Source organism: Poromitra crassiceps (genome assembly GCF_964638095.1).
Source record: "Poromitra crassiceps genome assembly, chromosome: 1".
Lineage (NCBI taxonomy): Eukaryota > Metazoa > Chordata > Actinopteri > Beryciformes > Melamphaidae > Poromitra > Poromitra crassiceps.
In genome coordinates, this window is record NC_139623.1 from 76,492,891 (window position 1) to 76,512,484 (window position 19,594).

General features: G+C 43.5%; 1 protein-coding gene across 1 annotated transcript in view; it reads left to right on the forward strand.

Moving 5' to 3' along the window:
* cadm2a (cell adhesion molecule 2a) overlaps positions 1–19,594 on the forward strand; it is a gene marked incomplete at both ends in the record, with an annotated part of 630,124 nt that overhangs the window by 548,862 nt on the left and 61,668 nt on the right. Inside the window, 2 exons of the mRNA XM_083635206.1 lie at positions 257–409; positions 9,719–9,856. Coding sequence (XP_083491332.1) covers positions 257–409; positions 9,719–9,856 — 291 coding nt within the window. The remainder of the gene's footprint in view (positions 1–256; positions 410–9,718; positions 9,857–19,594) is intronic.

Consider the following 19,594-nt stretch of genomic DNA (forward strand, 5'->3'; position numbering starts at 1 on the left):
TCAACTCTCACGTCTTGCCAAATTCTCATTAGGGCTCTCTCTCGGCCTGTTATTGTGCTATTGATTTTCATTCCTATCGTGCCTTTCAGGAGATTACATTTTCATATATCTAAAATGGCTGAGAGGGTTTACAGTATAGAGCAGACTATATCTAGACTAGAGTATGCAATACGTGTTTTAATGATGCCTCCTAATATTGTTGCTGATATAAGCACTCTCTCTCTCTCTCCCCCCCTCTCTCTCTCTCTCCAATTAGCCTTGAGGGACAACAGGATTGAGCTGGTGCACGCATCGTGGTCGGAGCTGACTATCAGCATCAGTGACGTCACGCTGACAGACGAAGGCATGTACACCTGTTCGCTATTCACCATGCCTGTCAGAACAGCCAAAGCCTACCTGACTGTTCTAGGTAAGTAGGAGACCTGCACAAACATCCCATACCCACTTAACCCTGGATGTCTCAAACTGGAAGGTCTAGCCTACCAGTCCTGAGCCTGCTTTAACAGAGATTGGCCATTCCCAAATGGAGAAAACTTTGAAGAATTTCTCCACTAGATTTGAGGCCAGAGCATTGGGGGTAGGGCTGGCAAATTCTGGCTACCAGTATGGCCCATGATACCCCACCCAAGCCAGGAAAGTGAGGGTGTTGGACTCAGAGTAAATGTGGCATTTATCGTGCGTTCCTTTATCGCAAAATAACTGGGATGTGGAGGCTAAATGACGTCACATCCGTTTTGTTAGCGTTCCATTTGCAGAAAACTTGAGCTGGGAAGTTCACTGTTCATTGGTCAGATCCAGTCACTAGCCAGGCTAGCCATTGTTAGCAATAACAATTGACAACATGGCATTTCGTGGCATTTTGAGCATACAAACACTGCAGCCTCATGTTCACACAGATAGAGGTTAGGCAGTGCTGTGTGTAGCCTACAGCCATCTTGGATTTTTTAGGTTGGGGCTGCTGAGGCTCCTACGAGTTTGGAAAGGGAAATACCAGCTCTGATGACGTCACCGTCCCAGCTCATGACCTTTGAAGTCATAAGATTACCAGTCCCCAGTTATAAAGGAATGCATGATTAGCCCACAGCTTGACGGTTCTCAAAGCAAGCGTAAAATTCTCTATGTTGGGGATGAGGTTAAGAATCTCCTGTGTAACTCAGTAGCCATTGAGACTCCTTATGCACTGGATACCCATGCCCTTCAGCAGCCCCGTCATCTTGAAGAGCCAGGTTTTGGGGAATTACTGCTAACTGGGCAAACAGCAGGCCGATGTCAATTCCATCAAAGGTTAATTTAATGACCGGGACCAATGCCTCTTCCACCACAGCCCCACAGTTCTTTAACCATCTATTAATGATGTACTGTAGGTAAATAGAAATTGTTTACTGATGCCCTCAATCCACTCTTTAAACAGTCATTTATCCACCACCTTTTCTCTATGCTTCAGCTCTTCAACTCTTCTTCAAAACCACCATACTTTTGCAGGGTTTCATCCAGCTCCTGGGTCAAAACCACCTCAGCCTCCCTGGGCAGATCCAAGCTGATTGAAGATGGGAAAGTGGGAAAAAAAAATCCCAGTAGGAATCTGTAGTAGGCAAAAACACGATTGTTTGTTTTTCATTGTCTTTTTTGGTATGCTAGCTCCAGTATTGAACTTCCACATTTCATTTGTGCTGTTTTGATAAGGTTACTATATTGTCTTATTACTGCCACCTACAGTGGCGAGTATAGAACTACAGTTCCAGAAGACCCACATTTCCATAAAACAAGACTGGGTAGACCTTGGCCATAGAGAGCCGCAGGAATGAGTCCAGAAGTATACTTCCGGGTTCTTGAGAGGAAAGGTCTATGGGATTTAACATGGGGGTTTCGCTTAAATGTATAAAATAAGGTCTGTGGTTAATACAAGGTTATGGGAACGCGAATTTCGGTTCCACATGATAACCTTCACAAAGGTGAATAACTTTTACGACTTTTGGAACGTAAATGTGTGTTTTTTTAAAGCGCGATATTTATAAAAACGCTTCAAAAGGCATACTCTTCACGTTTGTGAAGAGTATCATGCTGAACCCAAATTTGCGTTCCCATAAACTTTTGTTAACCACAGACCTTATTGTATGCATTTAAGTGAAATCCCCATTCTAAAACCCCATTGACTTTTCCACTGAAGAACCAAATGGCGGCGATTTCTGGATAAAGCCTAAAAAAATAGGTCATCCCTGCAGTACTCTATAGATGTCTTGCTTCTTGGCTTTGGCTACAGTATAATAGCTGTTCAGTACTGCCCTCGGCATTGTAGTGATGTGGTCTTTGCAGGGTGGCAATTTTGTCATTTTAGGGCCAAGGCCATCTGGCAATGTTTTTTAAGGCACAAGGCCACATGTCAGGGCACAGAAGGCCATTGCTCTATTGACGTGAAGAGTGCTCTTCCTGAAATGTGTGTTAAAATGAGCCAATGACACATTCTTTGCGTAGGACAGGCGACATAAAACTGAGACCACCGATGCTTTTAAAACAACGGACAGTTAGCAGGCTGGGAGCAGGGCACTGCCAAGGTGGATCTCAGGGCATCACGGCCAGAGGGAGGGAGGGGCAATGGAGACCATGGCCTCCATGTAATTCCCACCCCGGCACTTTGTACAAACAGGGCAAACAATGGGCTTTATCACTGGGTTCAGTTTGATGCACCACGGGACAATAGGAAGAGCCAGGCCCGGTTCCAGAACAAGATGACTAGGGATGCATCCTAGATAGGAAGGGGTGCACATGCATGGCCGACCCAGGTGGCCGGCCGCCCGATAAATTTGACATGTTATTTTACTAAAAATCATGCATTTGACCATCATTTCAAGTAGAATGATACCAGCCAAGCAAGAATATTTCAAGTGTTTCAAGTGCTGTACTGAAATATTTGAACCATATAATAATAATACAATTATCTCAACCTTAAAAGGTTACATGTAGGTGCCAAAAAGCCATAAATTCACATCAAAAAAACAAAGAAAAACAACAATTATAATTCAAGTTTAAACAGTAAGTGTGCAGCTGCAGCATTTATTAAAAACAAAAAAAAAGTACCACTCTTTTCAACTGAGCATGCAGATAATTAAAATAAGGGTGCAATGCGTGCTCTTGCACCCCTGTAAAACCGGGCCTGGGAAGAGCACAAATGCCTGTGTATGGCTATAGGGAGGCACATGCAGACAGCTTTCCTTTCAGACACCACATAAACATGGTTGAAACCCGCTGGCCTTTTTGGTTATGCCTGCATGCACACAGGCAAATACAAACATCCTCTCAGGCCCCTCCCTCCCCTCAGTGCTGTTTGTGTTGTGCTGATCATCACCTCGCACAAATATTGTCTCGTTTCCTGCCGGCGGGCTTATTATCTCGCCAATTAGCTTTCACTAATGTTAATGGATGAGCGAGGCTCTCCAGGACCATTAGCTGGCTCTCTGTGTTAACAAGCATTCCCAGCATTAGAATCATGAAATATTATTGCTCAATAACGATAGGGAGAAAATAACTTTACAATACTGGACAATAGTTAATGGTGCAAGCCAAGAAACAGAGAGGAAAATTTAACAAACACAGAAAATGTCCAGGGAATGGCCTGGCTTTTCTGCCACTCGTTCAGGACAGGGAGTCCCGGAAGACGGCATAAGAAAAAGTCAATAGAAAATGAATTGGACAAAAGGCCAAACTCCTAAATTGAGGGCTAAATGCAATGAAATCTGCTTCACTTTGTGGAACCAAAAATTAGCTAAGTAGACATGGCACTTATCAGGGGAAAAAAGGGCAAATGCGAGAAGTGTCATTGTTTTTCAGATATAACTTGGTGGTACACAAATTACTCCAAAATGTACATTTTATTTGAAATGCCTGGTACAGTATGCATAATATGATGACAAGTCAGCCAAGTGAAGCCAACTGTGACAAAGTGACACAGAAAGAGATTAGAATAGAGGGATTAGAATAGAATAGAATAGAATAGAATAGAATAGAATAGAATAGAATAGAATAGAATAGAATAGAATAGAATAGAGCATCATTATGATCACAAAGAAATCCAGTTTTCTTTTCTCATCAGAAATTAAGCTCTCATTTCAATTTCATGATGTCTTCCAAATGCCACTGGTTGTGCTTAAACGCACTCGTTTCACAGGCAAGCACACAACTGCACAGACAAGTCCATGATGCACACATGAGCACACAAACATGTGTACACACACACACACACACACACACACACACACACACACACACACACACACACACACACACACACACACACACACACACAGGATTAATGCTTTGCAGCCTCTCGCCACCGAAGGAGAATGTTGTATAATAAAGAGCAACATTGTATTTGATCTGCTCTCATTCAGTGTGGGAGAAAAACCATTAAAGGCTTTTCTGAGTCATGTCACACATGCTCATTCACACGCCTATGCACACTACAGTATGAACACTACAGTATGCACACTACAGTATGCACACTACAGTATGCACACTACAGTATGCACACACTACAGTATGCACACACTACAGTATGCACACTACAGTATGCACACTACAGTATGCACACTACAGTATGCACACACTACAGTATGCACACACTACAGTATGCACACTACAGTATGCACACTACAGTATGCACACTACAGTATGCACACACTACAGTATGCACACACTACAGTATGCACACTACAGTATGCACACACTACAGTATGCACACTACAGTATGCACACTACAGTATGCACACTACAGTATGCACACTACAGTATGCACACACTACAGTATGCACACACTACAGTATGCACACTACAGTATGCACACACTACAGTATGCACACTACAGTATGCACACACTACAGTATGCACACACTACAGTATGCACACTACAGTATGCACACTACAGTATGCACACTACAGTATGCACACACTACAGTATGCACACACTACAGTATGCACACTACAGTATGCACACACTACAGTATGCACACACTACAGTATGCACACACTACAGTATGCACACTACAGTATGCACACACTACAGTATGCACACTACAGTATGCACACTACAGTATGCACACACTACAGTATGCACACTACAGTATGCACACACTACAGTATGCACACTACAGTATGCACACTACAGTATGCACACACTACAGTATGCACACACTACAGTATGCACACTACAGTATGCACACACTACAGTATGCACACACTACAGTATGCACACACTACAGTATGCACACACTACAGTATGCACACTACAGTATGAACACTACAGTATGCACACACTACAGTATGCACACTACAGTATGCACACTACAGTATGCACACTACAGTATGCACACACTACAGTATGCACACTACAGTATGCACACACTACAGTATGCACACACTACAGTATGCACACTACAGTATGCACACTACCTACACACACACTACACACACACTACAGTATGCACACTACAGTATGCACACTACAGTATGCACACTACAGTATGCACACTACAGTATGCACACACTACAGTATGCACACTACAGTATGCACACACTACAGTATGCACACTACAGTATGCACACTACCTACACACACACTACAGTATGCACACTACAGTATGCACACTACAGTATGCACACTACAATATGCACACACTACAGTATGCACACTACAGTATGCACACTACAGTATGCACACTACAGTATGCACACACTACAGTATGCACACTACAGTATGCACACTACAGTATGAACACTACAGTATGCACACACTACAGTATGCACACTACAGTATGCACACTACAGTATGCACACACTACAGTATGCACACACTACAGTATGCACACACTACAGTATGCACACTACAGTATGCACACTACAGTATGAACACTACAGTATGCACACTACAGTATGCACACTACAGTATGCACACTACAGTATGCACACACTACAGTATGCACACACTACAGTATGCACACTACAGTATGCACACTACAGTATGCACACACTACAGTATGCACACTACAGTATGCACACTACAGTATGAACACTACAGTATGCACACACTACAGTATGCACACTACAGTATGCACACTACAGTATGCACACACTACAGTATGCACACTACAGTATGCACACACTACAGTATGCACACACTACAGTATGCACACTACAGTATGCACACTACCTACACACACACTACACACACACTACAGTATGCACACTACAGTATGCACACTACAGTATGCACACTACAGTATGCACACTACAGTATGCACACACTACAGTATGCACACTACAGTATGCACACACTACAGTATGCACACTACAGTATGCACACTACCTACACACACACTACAGTATGCACACTACAGTATGCACACTACAGTATGCACACTACAGTATGCACACACTACAGTATGCACACTACAGTATGCACACTACAGTATGCACACTACAGTATGCACACTACAGTATGCACACACTACAGTATGCACACTACAGTATGCACACTACAGTATGAACACTACAGTATGCACACACTACAGTATGCACACTACAGTATGCACACTACAGTATGCACACTACAGTATGCACACACTACAGTATGCACACTACAGTATGCACACACTACAGTATGCACACACTACAGTATGCACACTACAGTATGCACACTACAGTATGCACATTACAGTATGAACACTACAGTATGCACACACTACAGTATGCACACTACAGTATGCACACACTACACACACACTACAGTATGCACACTACAGTATGCACACACTACAGTATGCACACTACAGTATGAACACACTACAGTATGCACACTACAGTATGCACACACTACACACACACTACAGTATGAACACTACAGTATGCACACTACAGTATGAACACTACAGTATGCACACTACAGTATGCACACTACAGTATGCACACTACAGTATGCACACACTACAGTATGCACACACTACAGTATGCACACACTACAGTATGCACACTACAGTATGCACACTACAGTATGCACACTACAGTATGCACACACTACAGTATGCACACTACAGTATGCACACTACAGTATGCACACTACAGTATGCACACTACAGTATGAACACTACAGTATGCACACACTACAGTATGCACACTACAGTATGCACACTACAGTATGCACACTACAGTATGCACACACTACAGTATGCACACTACAGTATGCACACACTACAGTATGCACACACTACAGTATGCACACTACAGTATGCACACTACCTACACACACACTACACACACACTACAGTATGCACACTACAGTATGCACACTACAGTATGCACACTACAGTATGCACACTACAGTATGCACACACTACAGTATGCACACTACAGTATGCACACACTACAGTATGCACACTACAGTATGCACACTACCTACACACACACTACAGTATGCACACTACAGTATGCACACTACAGTATGCACACACTACAGTATGCACACTACAGTATGCACACTACAGTATGCACACTACAGTATGCACACACTACAGTATGCACACTACAGTATGCACACTACAGTATGAACACTACAGTATGCACACACTACAGTATGCACACTACAGTATGCACACTACAGTATGCACACACTACAGTATGCACACTACAGTATGCACACACTACAGTATGCACACACTACAGTATGCACACTACAGTATGCACACTACAGTATGCACATTACAGTATGAACACTACAGTATGCACACTACAGTATGCACACACTACACACACACTACAGTATGCACACTACAGTATGCACACACTACAGTATGCACACTACAGTATGAACACACTACAGTATGCACACTACAGTATGCACACACTACACACACACTACAGTATGCACACTACAGTATGCACACACTACAGTATGCACACTACAGTATGCACACACTACAGTATGCACACTACAGTATGAACACACTACAGTATGCACACACTACAGTATGCACACTACAGTATGCACACACTACAGTATGCACACTACAGTATGCACACTACAGTATGCACACACTACACACACACTACAGTATGAACACTACAGTATGCACACTACAGTATGAACACTACAGTATGCACACACTACAGTATGCACACACTACAGTATGCACACTACAGTATGCACACACTACAGTATGCACACTACAGTATGCACACACTACACACACACTACAGTATGCACACACTACAGTATGCACACTACAGTATGCACACACTACAGTATGCACACACTACAGTATGCACACTACAGTATGCACACTACAGTATGCACACACTACAGTATGCACACTACAGTATGCACACACTACACACACACTACTTGTATTTAGTTAGATATAGTGACACTTGCACTTCACACGCTTACAACATGATGCATTGACCCTATTTCGCTCACACGGCAGACTGAAATTGCCATGTACAGTGGAATATTTCATGAGGCACTCCATATATCTACAGTACCAAGCAGCAGCTATAGTCACATAATATACAATGGATAGTACTCACTGCTACAGTAGGATTGTGTATGTAGTTTTCCTACACAGGCATTGAAAAGAAAAAAGGAAGATCTTCAATGCTGGTAATAACCCTTAGGAGGTGGTGAGGAAGGCAAGGCCAGAGTCAGTCAATGCCATTGACTGATAGAGCTTTCAGTCAGTCTGCCTCAGGCAGACTTATTGCTCATTGACATTGGATGGGCAGACACCACATACTTAAAACACTCATTATGGGAAACGCCAATAATTAACATTTTCTGCACAGCCTCATGGCCTCCCCTTTGGTCACACTCGTGCAGGAAAAGATACACACACAGACCCACACAGTTGCAACGCACGCGCGCACGCGCGCACACACACACACACACACACACACACACACACACACACACACACACACACACACACACACACACACAACACACATACACACACACACACACACACACACACACACACACATACATACACACAGTGGCGTGCCATCTAGTATGCACTGTAAAGCAATACATACAGGTTTTTTGTTTTTTAAACCAAGGCTTACTATTTATCAGTATTAGGCGGGAAGAGATTTTATAAAAGGTTTTTGCACAACCAAAGATGCGATGTGATGCAGCAGCTCTGATTATTGTGTCTTCAAGTGGAAATTAATTTCTAATTGAAAATTTAGTAATGAAGGTTGCCGCATGCCCTCCACACACACACACACACACCTACACACACACACACACACACCTACACACACACCTACACCTACACCTACACACACACACACACACACACACACACACACACACACACACACACACACACACACAATCAGCCTACTCTCCTATGTTCTAAGGCAAGGTTAGTCATGTCAAAAAGAAAGAGAACCACTATTATCTTATGCTTAAAGAACGGGAGTGCTTAGTAGCCTGCCCTTCAACTGAATGACTCGTGCTCAAGCCTCCATGCCCGCCCTGCTGAAGTGTCCTTGAGCAAGACTCTAAACCCTCACCAGCTCCAGGGGTTCAACACTGTAGCTGACCCCATGACCTCTGACCTCACAGGGCTCAGGTGAAAGGAGAATTTCCCCATGGGGACCAATAAGGCATCACCTTATTTCAATAGTATGTGTAATAATGCAATGTAATTATTTCCCTCCCATCCTGTAGGGGTGCCAGAGAAGCCTGAGATCGACGGTCTGACAAAGCCCGCCCTGGAGGGAGACCAGATCACTCTGACCTGCATCACGCAGGGCAGCAAGCCCGCCGCAGACCTGCGCTGGTTCAGGAATGAAAAGGAGGTCAAGGGTACGTAGCATCTGTGTCTCCACCTTATTCCTGTGACACAGAGCATTGTGGCGGAGTCTGATGAAATATTGTGTGCAGTGTTATTATGTCGTCAATAGTAATTGTATGTAAAAGGTTTTGTCAAAGCGATTATGGTTAATAGCAAAGCTTTTTTGGAAACAATTCTCATTACACAGGATCAGATGTAATTATCCCTTATGGGTGGATACTTAGAAGAACCTTGCTTTGATTTGAGAGGAATGGGCTGAGTGCTGGTTTGGCCTTGGCATTTCCAAGCAGGTACCTTCTCTCATGCTTGCATTATATTCTAAAACTGTATTTTCAAAAACATATCGGACCAAATCCACATCATCTTTTAACACTTTGGTTACCTAATGTACTTTCAAGGGTATCATCATTTTTGCGTCGTTCTACGCTATCAATCATATCGTTACACTAGTTACAGTTTACATTTTCAAATGGCGGATAGTTAGGCCGTCAACTCACTATCTTCCTAGTATCAGCCCCATCTTCAAAAAAAAAAAACACGATTTCAGACGGAAGCCCGTCTTTATTGTCACACGAACACTACAACACATGCATGCAGCCACAACACACACTCATGCTGACGGTGGCCGGTGAAATATGTCCTCTGCATTTGAGCCATCCAGGCTTGTCCTTTCCTCCGGGGGGCAGGCCAGGAGCAGTGGTCGCTTTTTCTTTCCAGCGACCGGGGACCAACTTCAGATGTTGTCGTCACTGGTCGGATGACGATCTTCTGCATGTTTTTAGTGGGGGGTTATGTACGGAGGAACCCCCTGGGGGGTACGGGGAGAACATGCAAACTCCACACAGAAAGGCCCTTTCGACGAGATAGCCCACCTGGGCAGTAGGCACTGAAGATATGGGGGGGTCACAACTCCAGCGCCCACAGCGTCCCAGGCGAGAATCGAACTCAGGACCTTCTAGCTGTGAGGCGACAGCGCTACCGACTGCGCCACCGTACCCCCTTCACTGTGCAGTCAAACATTGACATTGACATTTCAACACGGCTCAGCGCTGAATGCTATGATATGATTCGCTAATAGTGTACGTTATCACAAGAACATGGGGAGAACAACAACGCTTGAGAATTTATTTATTTTGATTTGCCTTTATGCGTTGAATGAACTCTCATTCATAAAACTGACAGCGTGAACCCTGCTACAGCAGCCGTGCAAACAGAGTATTTTGTGAGTTTTATTCCAAACGACTTGTTTCTAATAGAGCAGATCCAGCATGTGTCCTCTGGCCTGAGACCGATACATGAACCTACCTTGTTATCAGAGGGCTGCTCTAAATCACACTGCCTGGACTACACACCTCATTTCCACTCTGCTTCTGTTCTGCTCTGCTCCGCTCTCCTCTCCTTGATGAACCATCCACTTTGTAATTGCTTCAAAGGAAGAGAGAGAGAGAGAGAGAGATGCTGAGAGAGAGAGAGAGAGATGCTGAGAGAGTGAGAGAGAGATGCAGAGAGAGACGAAGGACATGGGGGAAAAGAAGGCTAGGAGCAAATGGAGTGATGGGAGCAGTTTTTGAGAAAGAGAGGAACAGATGCAACACTGTATCAAATAAAATGTGCATCCCAGCAGGGCAGATTGTCTCCCATCAGATGTTGGGAGGAGATCATCACAACAGTTGCACGCCAACAGTATTTCAAAGGTCTCTGTGGTGTTTCATCTTGATGCAGATTAAGGCGTGATGTAACAAAATACAAATCACTTCCAACTTAAATGACTGCAACTGTAAACGGATAGAATAGAGAATTAGATTTATTTTTTTTAACTGCCAAAAACACAATGGAGTGCTGTGAAGGCATCGTCATGATCTTTGTATAATCCAACAGATCACTTTAACTCAGTAATGAGTGTAAGCGGCCAAGTGTTTTGCATCGTGAATCGTTTGAATGCAGCACATTTCCCTTTATGAGGGGCATTTGGGATGTTCAGTGCACAAACCTGAGTTCATTTTCTTGCTTATACAACAAAAATAATTTCACCAAAAACATGCATGGTCTTGGTCGATTAGTTTTGCAAATTAAAACTTGTAGCTGTCGGTTTCTTTGCTCCCCTGGTAATGCTTGAAGCTCTGACTGCAACCTGCAACACATTTATTTCTGCTCTATTCTAAGCAACTGGTACTCTTAAGGCCTACAAAATAACCCTTCAGCCGGAGGCAGAACTTGCCATCTTTGGCTGCTCGGAGTCCACTCTGAACTTCCTTACAACTGTGCAACAGTCTGACACAGGGGAAAACTGTTGGCCGAGAAACTCATTCTGCAGGAATGGAAGTCCCCCTCTCCTCCTTCTTTTCAGCTGTGGTTTGGCGGACATGACCTCTGTTATACGAATGGAGAGATTCAGGTTCCTGAAGACCAACTCACTTAAAAGATTTTTAGTTATCTGGGACCCGTTTTTGGCCTACCTTGACAAGGTAGGGGTGACAGGTGACTCGCCCGACTGGTTTCTCATGGAGCCCTTGCTTGGGATCCCATGCAGAACATCTCTTACAAGCACATAGGCACCTTATGCGGCTGGTAGCATCAGGTTGTAATATTGGAACGTCGATAATGTATGTTTGTTCTTTCTTTTCTTGAGTTTGTTTTTGTTTTCTTTGATACTCTGAAAATTGAAAAATAAAATATTCGGGGGGAAAAAAGCAATACAGTAGCAATAATAACGATCCAGCCTTCTGTTCACAACACTGGCTAACTTCACTTCACAGGTGACTCCACATCATCCGTTCAATACAAGTACTATCGTACCTATTATCTGTGTCTGTTAACAAGCAGTAGTGTAAGATGTACAGCAGGGATACTCAACTTGCTTTGCCCGGGGGCCACTTTCGTGAAATGATAGAAGGCCAGGGGCCAGTTAATAAACAATCAATATACATTTTTCTGTAGCGGATTGTAGGTTTTTGGGGTGTCAGCCAGAGTTTAGTCTGACAATGTTGTGCACACCGGATAGTTAGTTAGGTTAAAGGACGGCTTTTCCGTGGGGGATATGAATATATATTAAATCTCACGCCCCTAAGGTTTTCGAATCCGTTGAAATTTTTGAAATTGGAGGTTTACAGCCAGAGATATCAAGCATCTCTCACATTATTTCCATGTCGCTCTGACGCAAAACGCATCAGAGCGACAAGTCCAGCCTTGCGGAAGTCGAGGACCTATGAACTACAATTGTTGTGAGCCATGGTCCCGCCTCTAGAGGTCCTCCACGCCCCTTCAGAGGTCTGGAACAAAAACAAAAGGCAGCCATCTTTTTCTACCGCATAGCCTGCTGTAGCTAATATTAGCTTTCCATAGTTCCTTGCAAAGAGACCGATCTCGGGAACGGAAGCACGGACAGACACGGGACTGGCGGCATTGGAAAGCTCGTCAAATTTTACATCTAGTAGTAGGTGCGTTGAAGTAATGAAATCAACGCTGAGCAATGTACCCGTTTTTACACATTATTACAGAAAATAGTTACAACATCAGATGCGCGTAACTCCTACGAAAATGCCTTAAAATGCATGAATTTTTTTTTATGAAGACATCTCCCGACATATATACTTCGGTTTAAATTTGGTGCAATTTGGAGGCAATTTTATTTTCGATTTTTTCTTCTTCTCTATATGTTTTATTGTCGAAGCCTTCTTCTTCTTCTTCTTTGAGTTTTATGGCGGTTGGCAAACATATATGTGCATTACCGCCACCTACTGGAGTTTGATATCAGCCAAATGCCTGAGGGGTGGGCATGGAAACGAAGGCCACGCGAGCCCAGTGCATTGTGGGAAATGTAGGATTTCGAGTCCCCGCACCCGCACCGCCCCCCCACCCCCCACACAGAGTGGATTTCGGTTGATATCTCTGGCAGTGAGGCTCCAATTTCAAAAATTTCAACGGATTCGAAAACCTTAGGGGCGTGAGATTTAATATATATTCATATGCCCCACGGAAAAGCCGTCCTTTAAGTACATACATAAGTGCCTGGGTAGCGAGCAGACGGCGGTATTTGACAATTTAGCAGCTACAGTAAATCATAGATTATTGAAAGATATTCCATATTCCAGACTGAAATGCTATAACAGAAGTGGAGTATTGGCCAGAATGACATGAACATTTGGACACTTATTCAGCGGGTATCTTGCATGTTGCGTTCAGGTGCACTGTAAAAAAAAAATGTCGTGGGCCGCCAGTTGAGTATCACTGATGTACAGTATAAAATAATGTTTTCAACCATACATATCAAAATGGCATATTCCTGAGTAAAGCCATACATATTATCTTGAAAGTATTCTAATCTAATTATTGTCTTAATGTAATGTACTATAGTGGCCGGTTTCATTTGTTACTCCCCAACTCTGCGGCAGTGTTTCAGCCCTGTTCCTCCTGATGGAAATGAAGCGTATTGAAATAGAATAAGGACCTATGTACTAATTAGCAGAGCAAGTTTCTTCCTCTCAGGCGTATTGTGTCTCCATGGCTGATCATTGTGTCTCCCAGTGGCCCACTACTGAGAGAAGAGGTACCTGGAAGGCAAATAATGGTAATGTAGCCCGGACATAATGCTCTTCTCATTTAGCAGAGAAAGTGAGCAGATAGCAGAAGATATCCTTGGTGGTTTGAAGTGAGGGGGGTCTCTAGTGGAAATGATTTCTCATTAAGGTCAGCTGCTATAATTCTCTCTTCAACTTGGCCCATGTGTAGTTTTAATTTGGGCATTTTACACCATTGCATCAGTTAATCACGGTCCCAATGTTGAGTCTCTTACCCAGGAAGGACTTTTTTTTTTTTTTTTTTTTTTTTATATATATGTATATATATACTTTATTTATACAGGTGAATCACCCTGAGACCTAGATCTAATTTTCAAGTGCGACCTGTTCAAGCAGCATCCAGACAGAAAGTTACAGTAACAAAAGTTGACAGACAGTATGACAACAGTATACAGTACCAGTACAGACAATAAATAAAATAACCAAAAGGCGAACAGAGACACATTAGACAAAAAAGGGGGATGTTAAAAAGGAGATGGTCAGTTGTTAAAACATGTACAGAGAGGTCTGTCATCGTTCTGATTCTCCCTGTATAAATGTATTCGGTATTGCATAAAGTTCACAACAGAAAAACTAGTCAGCTGCTGCTGAAATTGCTGAAATCAATCACAAACGCAAAGACATTTTGTAAGCACCTAAAATCTCTGAAGAGGCCATAATAAATACCGGAGATAATTCTCAGAAAGAAAATCATGTTACCGTTTGTAGTCGTTAGAGATGCGCGGAGGAGCTTTTATGCCATCCTAATCCGCGTGTATGCATGAACCGTCCGCCCGCCATAAATCCGAGCAAATTATTTCATGCTATTTATAGATCCGCGTCCTCCGTGCACCCGACATTTCACAGCGCTATAAAAGGAGCGAACTTACGGTTTCTGCTGCCGTCGGTGCGATCGCTGCAGTCCAAGACTCCAAATAAACTTCCATGCTGTATTATCCAGTCCACCAGACCACCACTTGCCCTCATGTAGTTTACTCGGCTAACGCTATAGCTTTAAGTTTAGTTTACTGGATTGCCTCATTGTATGGGAAAATACGAACACGTCTTCTCTTCAAACACGTCTTCAGCGGAGACTCCTTTTTGAGGGTGACATCATTGACCATATATGGACGTTCATAGACTAGAGAACATAATTAATATTATTTTTCCTCATTAATGATACATCGTTCAACCGGCCGCAATCAGAATGTTTATTTTTATGATCCGGCCCGCCCGCGGGGCGGGATATCCGCGGTCAGCGCGGTTATAACTGCGGCCCATCCCAGAACTGAATGCGGTGAGCTTTGAGACTTTATACACATGTCAGATTAGAAGATTATTGTAAGATCTGCTGTTGAACTGTTGAGCTCTGCTGCTGCCTAGCTCTACCCCGGCTTAAGCCATGACAGTTTAGCCTGCTATTTAGCATTAGGCTTTCCCAGGGCCCAGATGAGCAAGCAGATACAAACAAACCAATGCTTTCCTCACAGTTTGAACCATTTTAAGCAGATATCAGTGTAACTTTCTTTTTACTGTAAGACTTAAGGCCGTTTCTCACTGGTGCGGTGCAGAATGCGTTGCGAAATGCGATGCGAAATTTCGTGCGGATTTTCCGCATTGCAAACTATACACACAGGTCCGGGTGCGAATTATTCGCATTCCCACGTTCATTTTCCATCTGCGGAAAAACAGTGAGCAGAGACCACAATGGAGTCAACCAGTAGTAGTAGCAGTGATGACGACCTGCTCCTCATTTTGCTGAGAAAACAAACGAGAAAGAGGAAAAGAAGGTTCTGGGTTCACCCAATTTTAGAGAGGCGCACAGAACATGGCGAGTTTCATCAGCTGGTCCAGGAGCTGCGCCTGTATCACAGTCGCTTCTGGCAGTATTTCAGAATGGGAGTTGAGCAATTTGAGGCTCTGTTGGGGATGATAGCCCCTCACATAATGAGGAAACACACAAACTACCGCAAACCTATCGACCCTGAACAACGACTGGCAGTGTGTTTGAGGTGAGCATTTTCATGTAATTTATTTTGTTTACCGTCTTTTGCTTTAAAAAAATCACGATATACGAGGGATCAGTGTTTGTAAACAAACGAGGAAACTGGGGGGGACGTTCACGCTAGGAAGGCTATAGATAGCCTGTAACGTTCCAGTAGGCTATGAACACAAATTGAATCATCACCATGCCAAACAGCAGCGCAGCTCCATACTACAATGTGACGTCAGTTGTAAATAAAGGATTTCATTGGTCAAACGTATCTTGCCGCATCCGAAAATCCGCCGAAGTCAAAGTCCGTCCGGAAAAATAAACCCCCGCACGAATGTTCCGCCTCGGTGTGCAAGGTTCAATTGCAACTCATTAAAACATTTTGTTGCAAATCTCCGTGCCGAATATCCGTGCGAAAATCCGCACCGGTGTGAAACGGCCTTTACAGTGTAAGTGTTAGTTGAGATTAGTTTGGGGATGATACTGAATCTGTGGCATGGCATCAGGTTTCCACATGTTTCACAGGCTTGTCTTTGCTCAGGAATAAAAGACAAATTCTCAATCTTATTTGAACACCTCTGAATGTCACACTTAGGCACGACCCTTCTCTAATCAATCAGGATCTACTGTAGAAAGAGTTCAATTTAACCTCTAATCAAAATGATTTTTTTTTTTTTTTACTATGCTTTTTTTCTCGGTGGCTGCCCTTGTCAACATAGTTAATTATATTCTGGGCTTTTATTACATCTTGTCTGTCCTTACAACCAGGTGTCTGAGTTTTAATTAGCAGTTATTTGGCCAATAAGTGTGAGGCGTGATGGAGACGTTTTGAGGACATGCAGCTCGGGGCGCAGTGTGTGTGTCCAAAAAGGTCGATTATTTGCATGTCCACATTTAGTGCTTCTTTGTCACACAATGAACGTGCTTCTTCTACTAATGGTTAACCTTCTTGTGGTTATGAGAAGGTGTGAAGCATTATCTGGACATAGATTAATCTGCTAAGTAGGCCCACAAGGAAATGTGTGCGTGTGCGTGTGTGCGTGTGCGTGTGTGCGTGTGTGTGTGTGTGTGTGTGTGTGTGTGTGTGTGTGTGTGTGTGTGTGTGTGGAAAGCCATGGGCAAAACGCGCGTGCCAAAATGACAGGAACTGAGTTGAAGTTGGGCCGTCTTGCTTGAAATCCCATGGTCATCATGACCCACTCAGCAAGACACTCAAATCAACAGTATTTTCTTCTTCTTCTTTCTGTTCTGGTTCTCTATCGGTTCACACAATTAAAAACAAGCACAAACTTTTAGACCATGGCGCCACCTATGCCCCTCCACAACACCACCCATATCCTGCCCACCCCTCGAATCTCCACTCTCTACCACCTTCCTATCCCTAGCTGCGGCCTTTTAACCACTAAACTCACTAAACGTCCATGACTGACTGTCTGACTGACTGACTGACTGTCCTGACTTTTCTATCTTATGACCCAGGGCCGGTTCCAGAACAAGATTACTAGGGATGCATCCTAGATAGGAAGGGGTGCACATGCACGGGCCGCCCGAAAAATTTGACATGTTATTTGACTAAAAATAATGCATTTTACCATCATTTCAGGTAGAATGATACCAGCCAAGCAAGTGTTTCAAGTGCTTTACTGAAATATTTGGACCATATAATGATAATACAATTATCTCAACTTTATTGGCTGCCAGCCATTTCTGGAAAACGGACGCTCCCAGTGCCAGCCCTTTCAGAGCGTTTTCAGTGATTTCTCAAGACCCACAGAATATTGTGTGATATTACTATGTAAACACCGAACACGCCCAAAGAACGATGAGACTCTTGTATCATCAGCAAAAAAAAGTTTATTGATATAATTTTCCGTTCTTTAGTTATCAGCAGTAGAAGATAGGTTGGTTTCACCAAAAACAGACATTTCAAACTAGAAGCTGAGATAATGAGCCTTTTGTGAAATGAAGCATTCAAGCACATCACTGACTCTGAAGCTAATATTTTCTGATGTAGTGACACCTCAAAAATAATTTCCTTCAATAAAACAGCGAAAACAAAGGAATTTTGATGGGAAAATAATATTTTTTAGCTGCAACCAGCAGCGCTGGCCCCTGCCCCACCCCCCTCAACTGCAAACTCCTCCGTGGGAGTGTCTCTGGTGGCTCTCTGCTGCTCTGAACTTTCTGCTGCACGTTTCAAAGTGCGCTGCACCCAGCTCTATTTTCACAGCGCTCCGCCGTTTTTGTGCGCCGGCTCCCAGCGCTCCCAGCTGAGAATAATTTTACTTTTCAGAAAGACGCTGGTGTCGGGTGCTCCTTTTCTGGCAACCAATCATATGGAGAAACTATCGCAACAGACTCAGAAAAGCTCAATTGTGGGAGCAGATTGGCTGCTGTTCACAGGCACAGCTAACGTTAGCTCCAGCATGCATCGGTTTCCGTTTCCCCACGGCTTCTTCTCTGTTTTTTCCTCACCTTTCTCTAATCTGGAGAGCACTGTCACCACCTAATGGGTCCGTAAAATAGCTTATACACCTTCAACATCCCCCATATTTTTACAGGAGATGCATCAGGCTTTGATCCACGTCCCACCGGCAAAAAACGCAATTGACGTCTTTAGAAGTCAATGGCACTCTACGTTACTATTTGAATTGACGTGTTTAGACGTCATTGGCACTCAATGAGTTAAAAGGTTACATAAAAGCCATAAATTCACATCAAAGAATTTTTTTTTTTACTTTTCAACTGAGCATGCAGACAATTAAAATAAGGGTGCAATGTGTGCTTTTGCACGCCTGTAAAACCGGGCCTGTTATGACCCTGGGCCTCTGGCCCAGCGCCGCGTTAAAGAGAGAGTAAAAAAAGAAATAACAAACTTGAAAAGACTGTGCACAGCATGCAAACATGTGTTAATGTGCAATGTATGCATCAATGTAGGTGCATGCGAGTGCTGTAACTGTTCATCATCCTGACAGGATCAGGATGTGTGCCATGTGAAAAGACATCTGATTGTGGGCTTCCAGGCTGGGAATAAATGACAATTGTGACATATTGGTGTGGGATCTGAGGGAATAGAGAAGATTACATTACCAGCAGAGCTGCTGGAGCAGTCCATCACCCACTGCCTGTCTGTCTGTCTGTCTGTCTGTCTGTCTGTGCATCTCTGTCTGTCTGTCTGTCTGTCTGTCTGTCTGTGCATC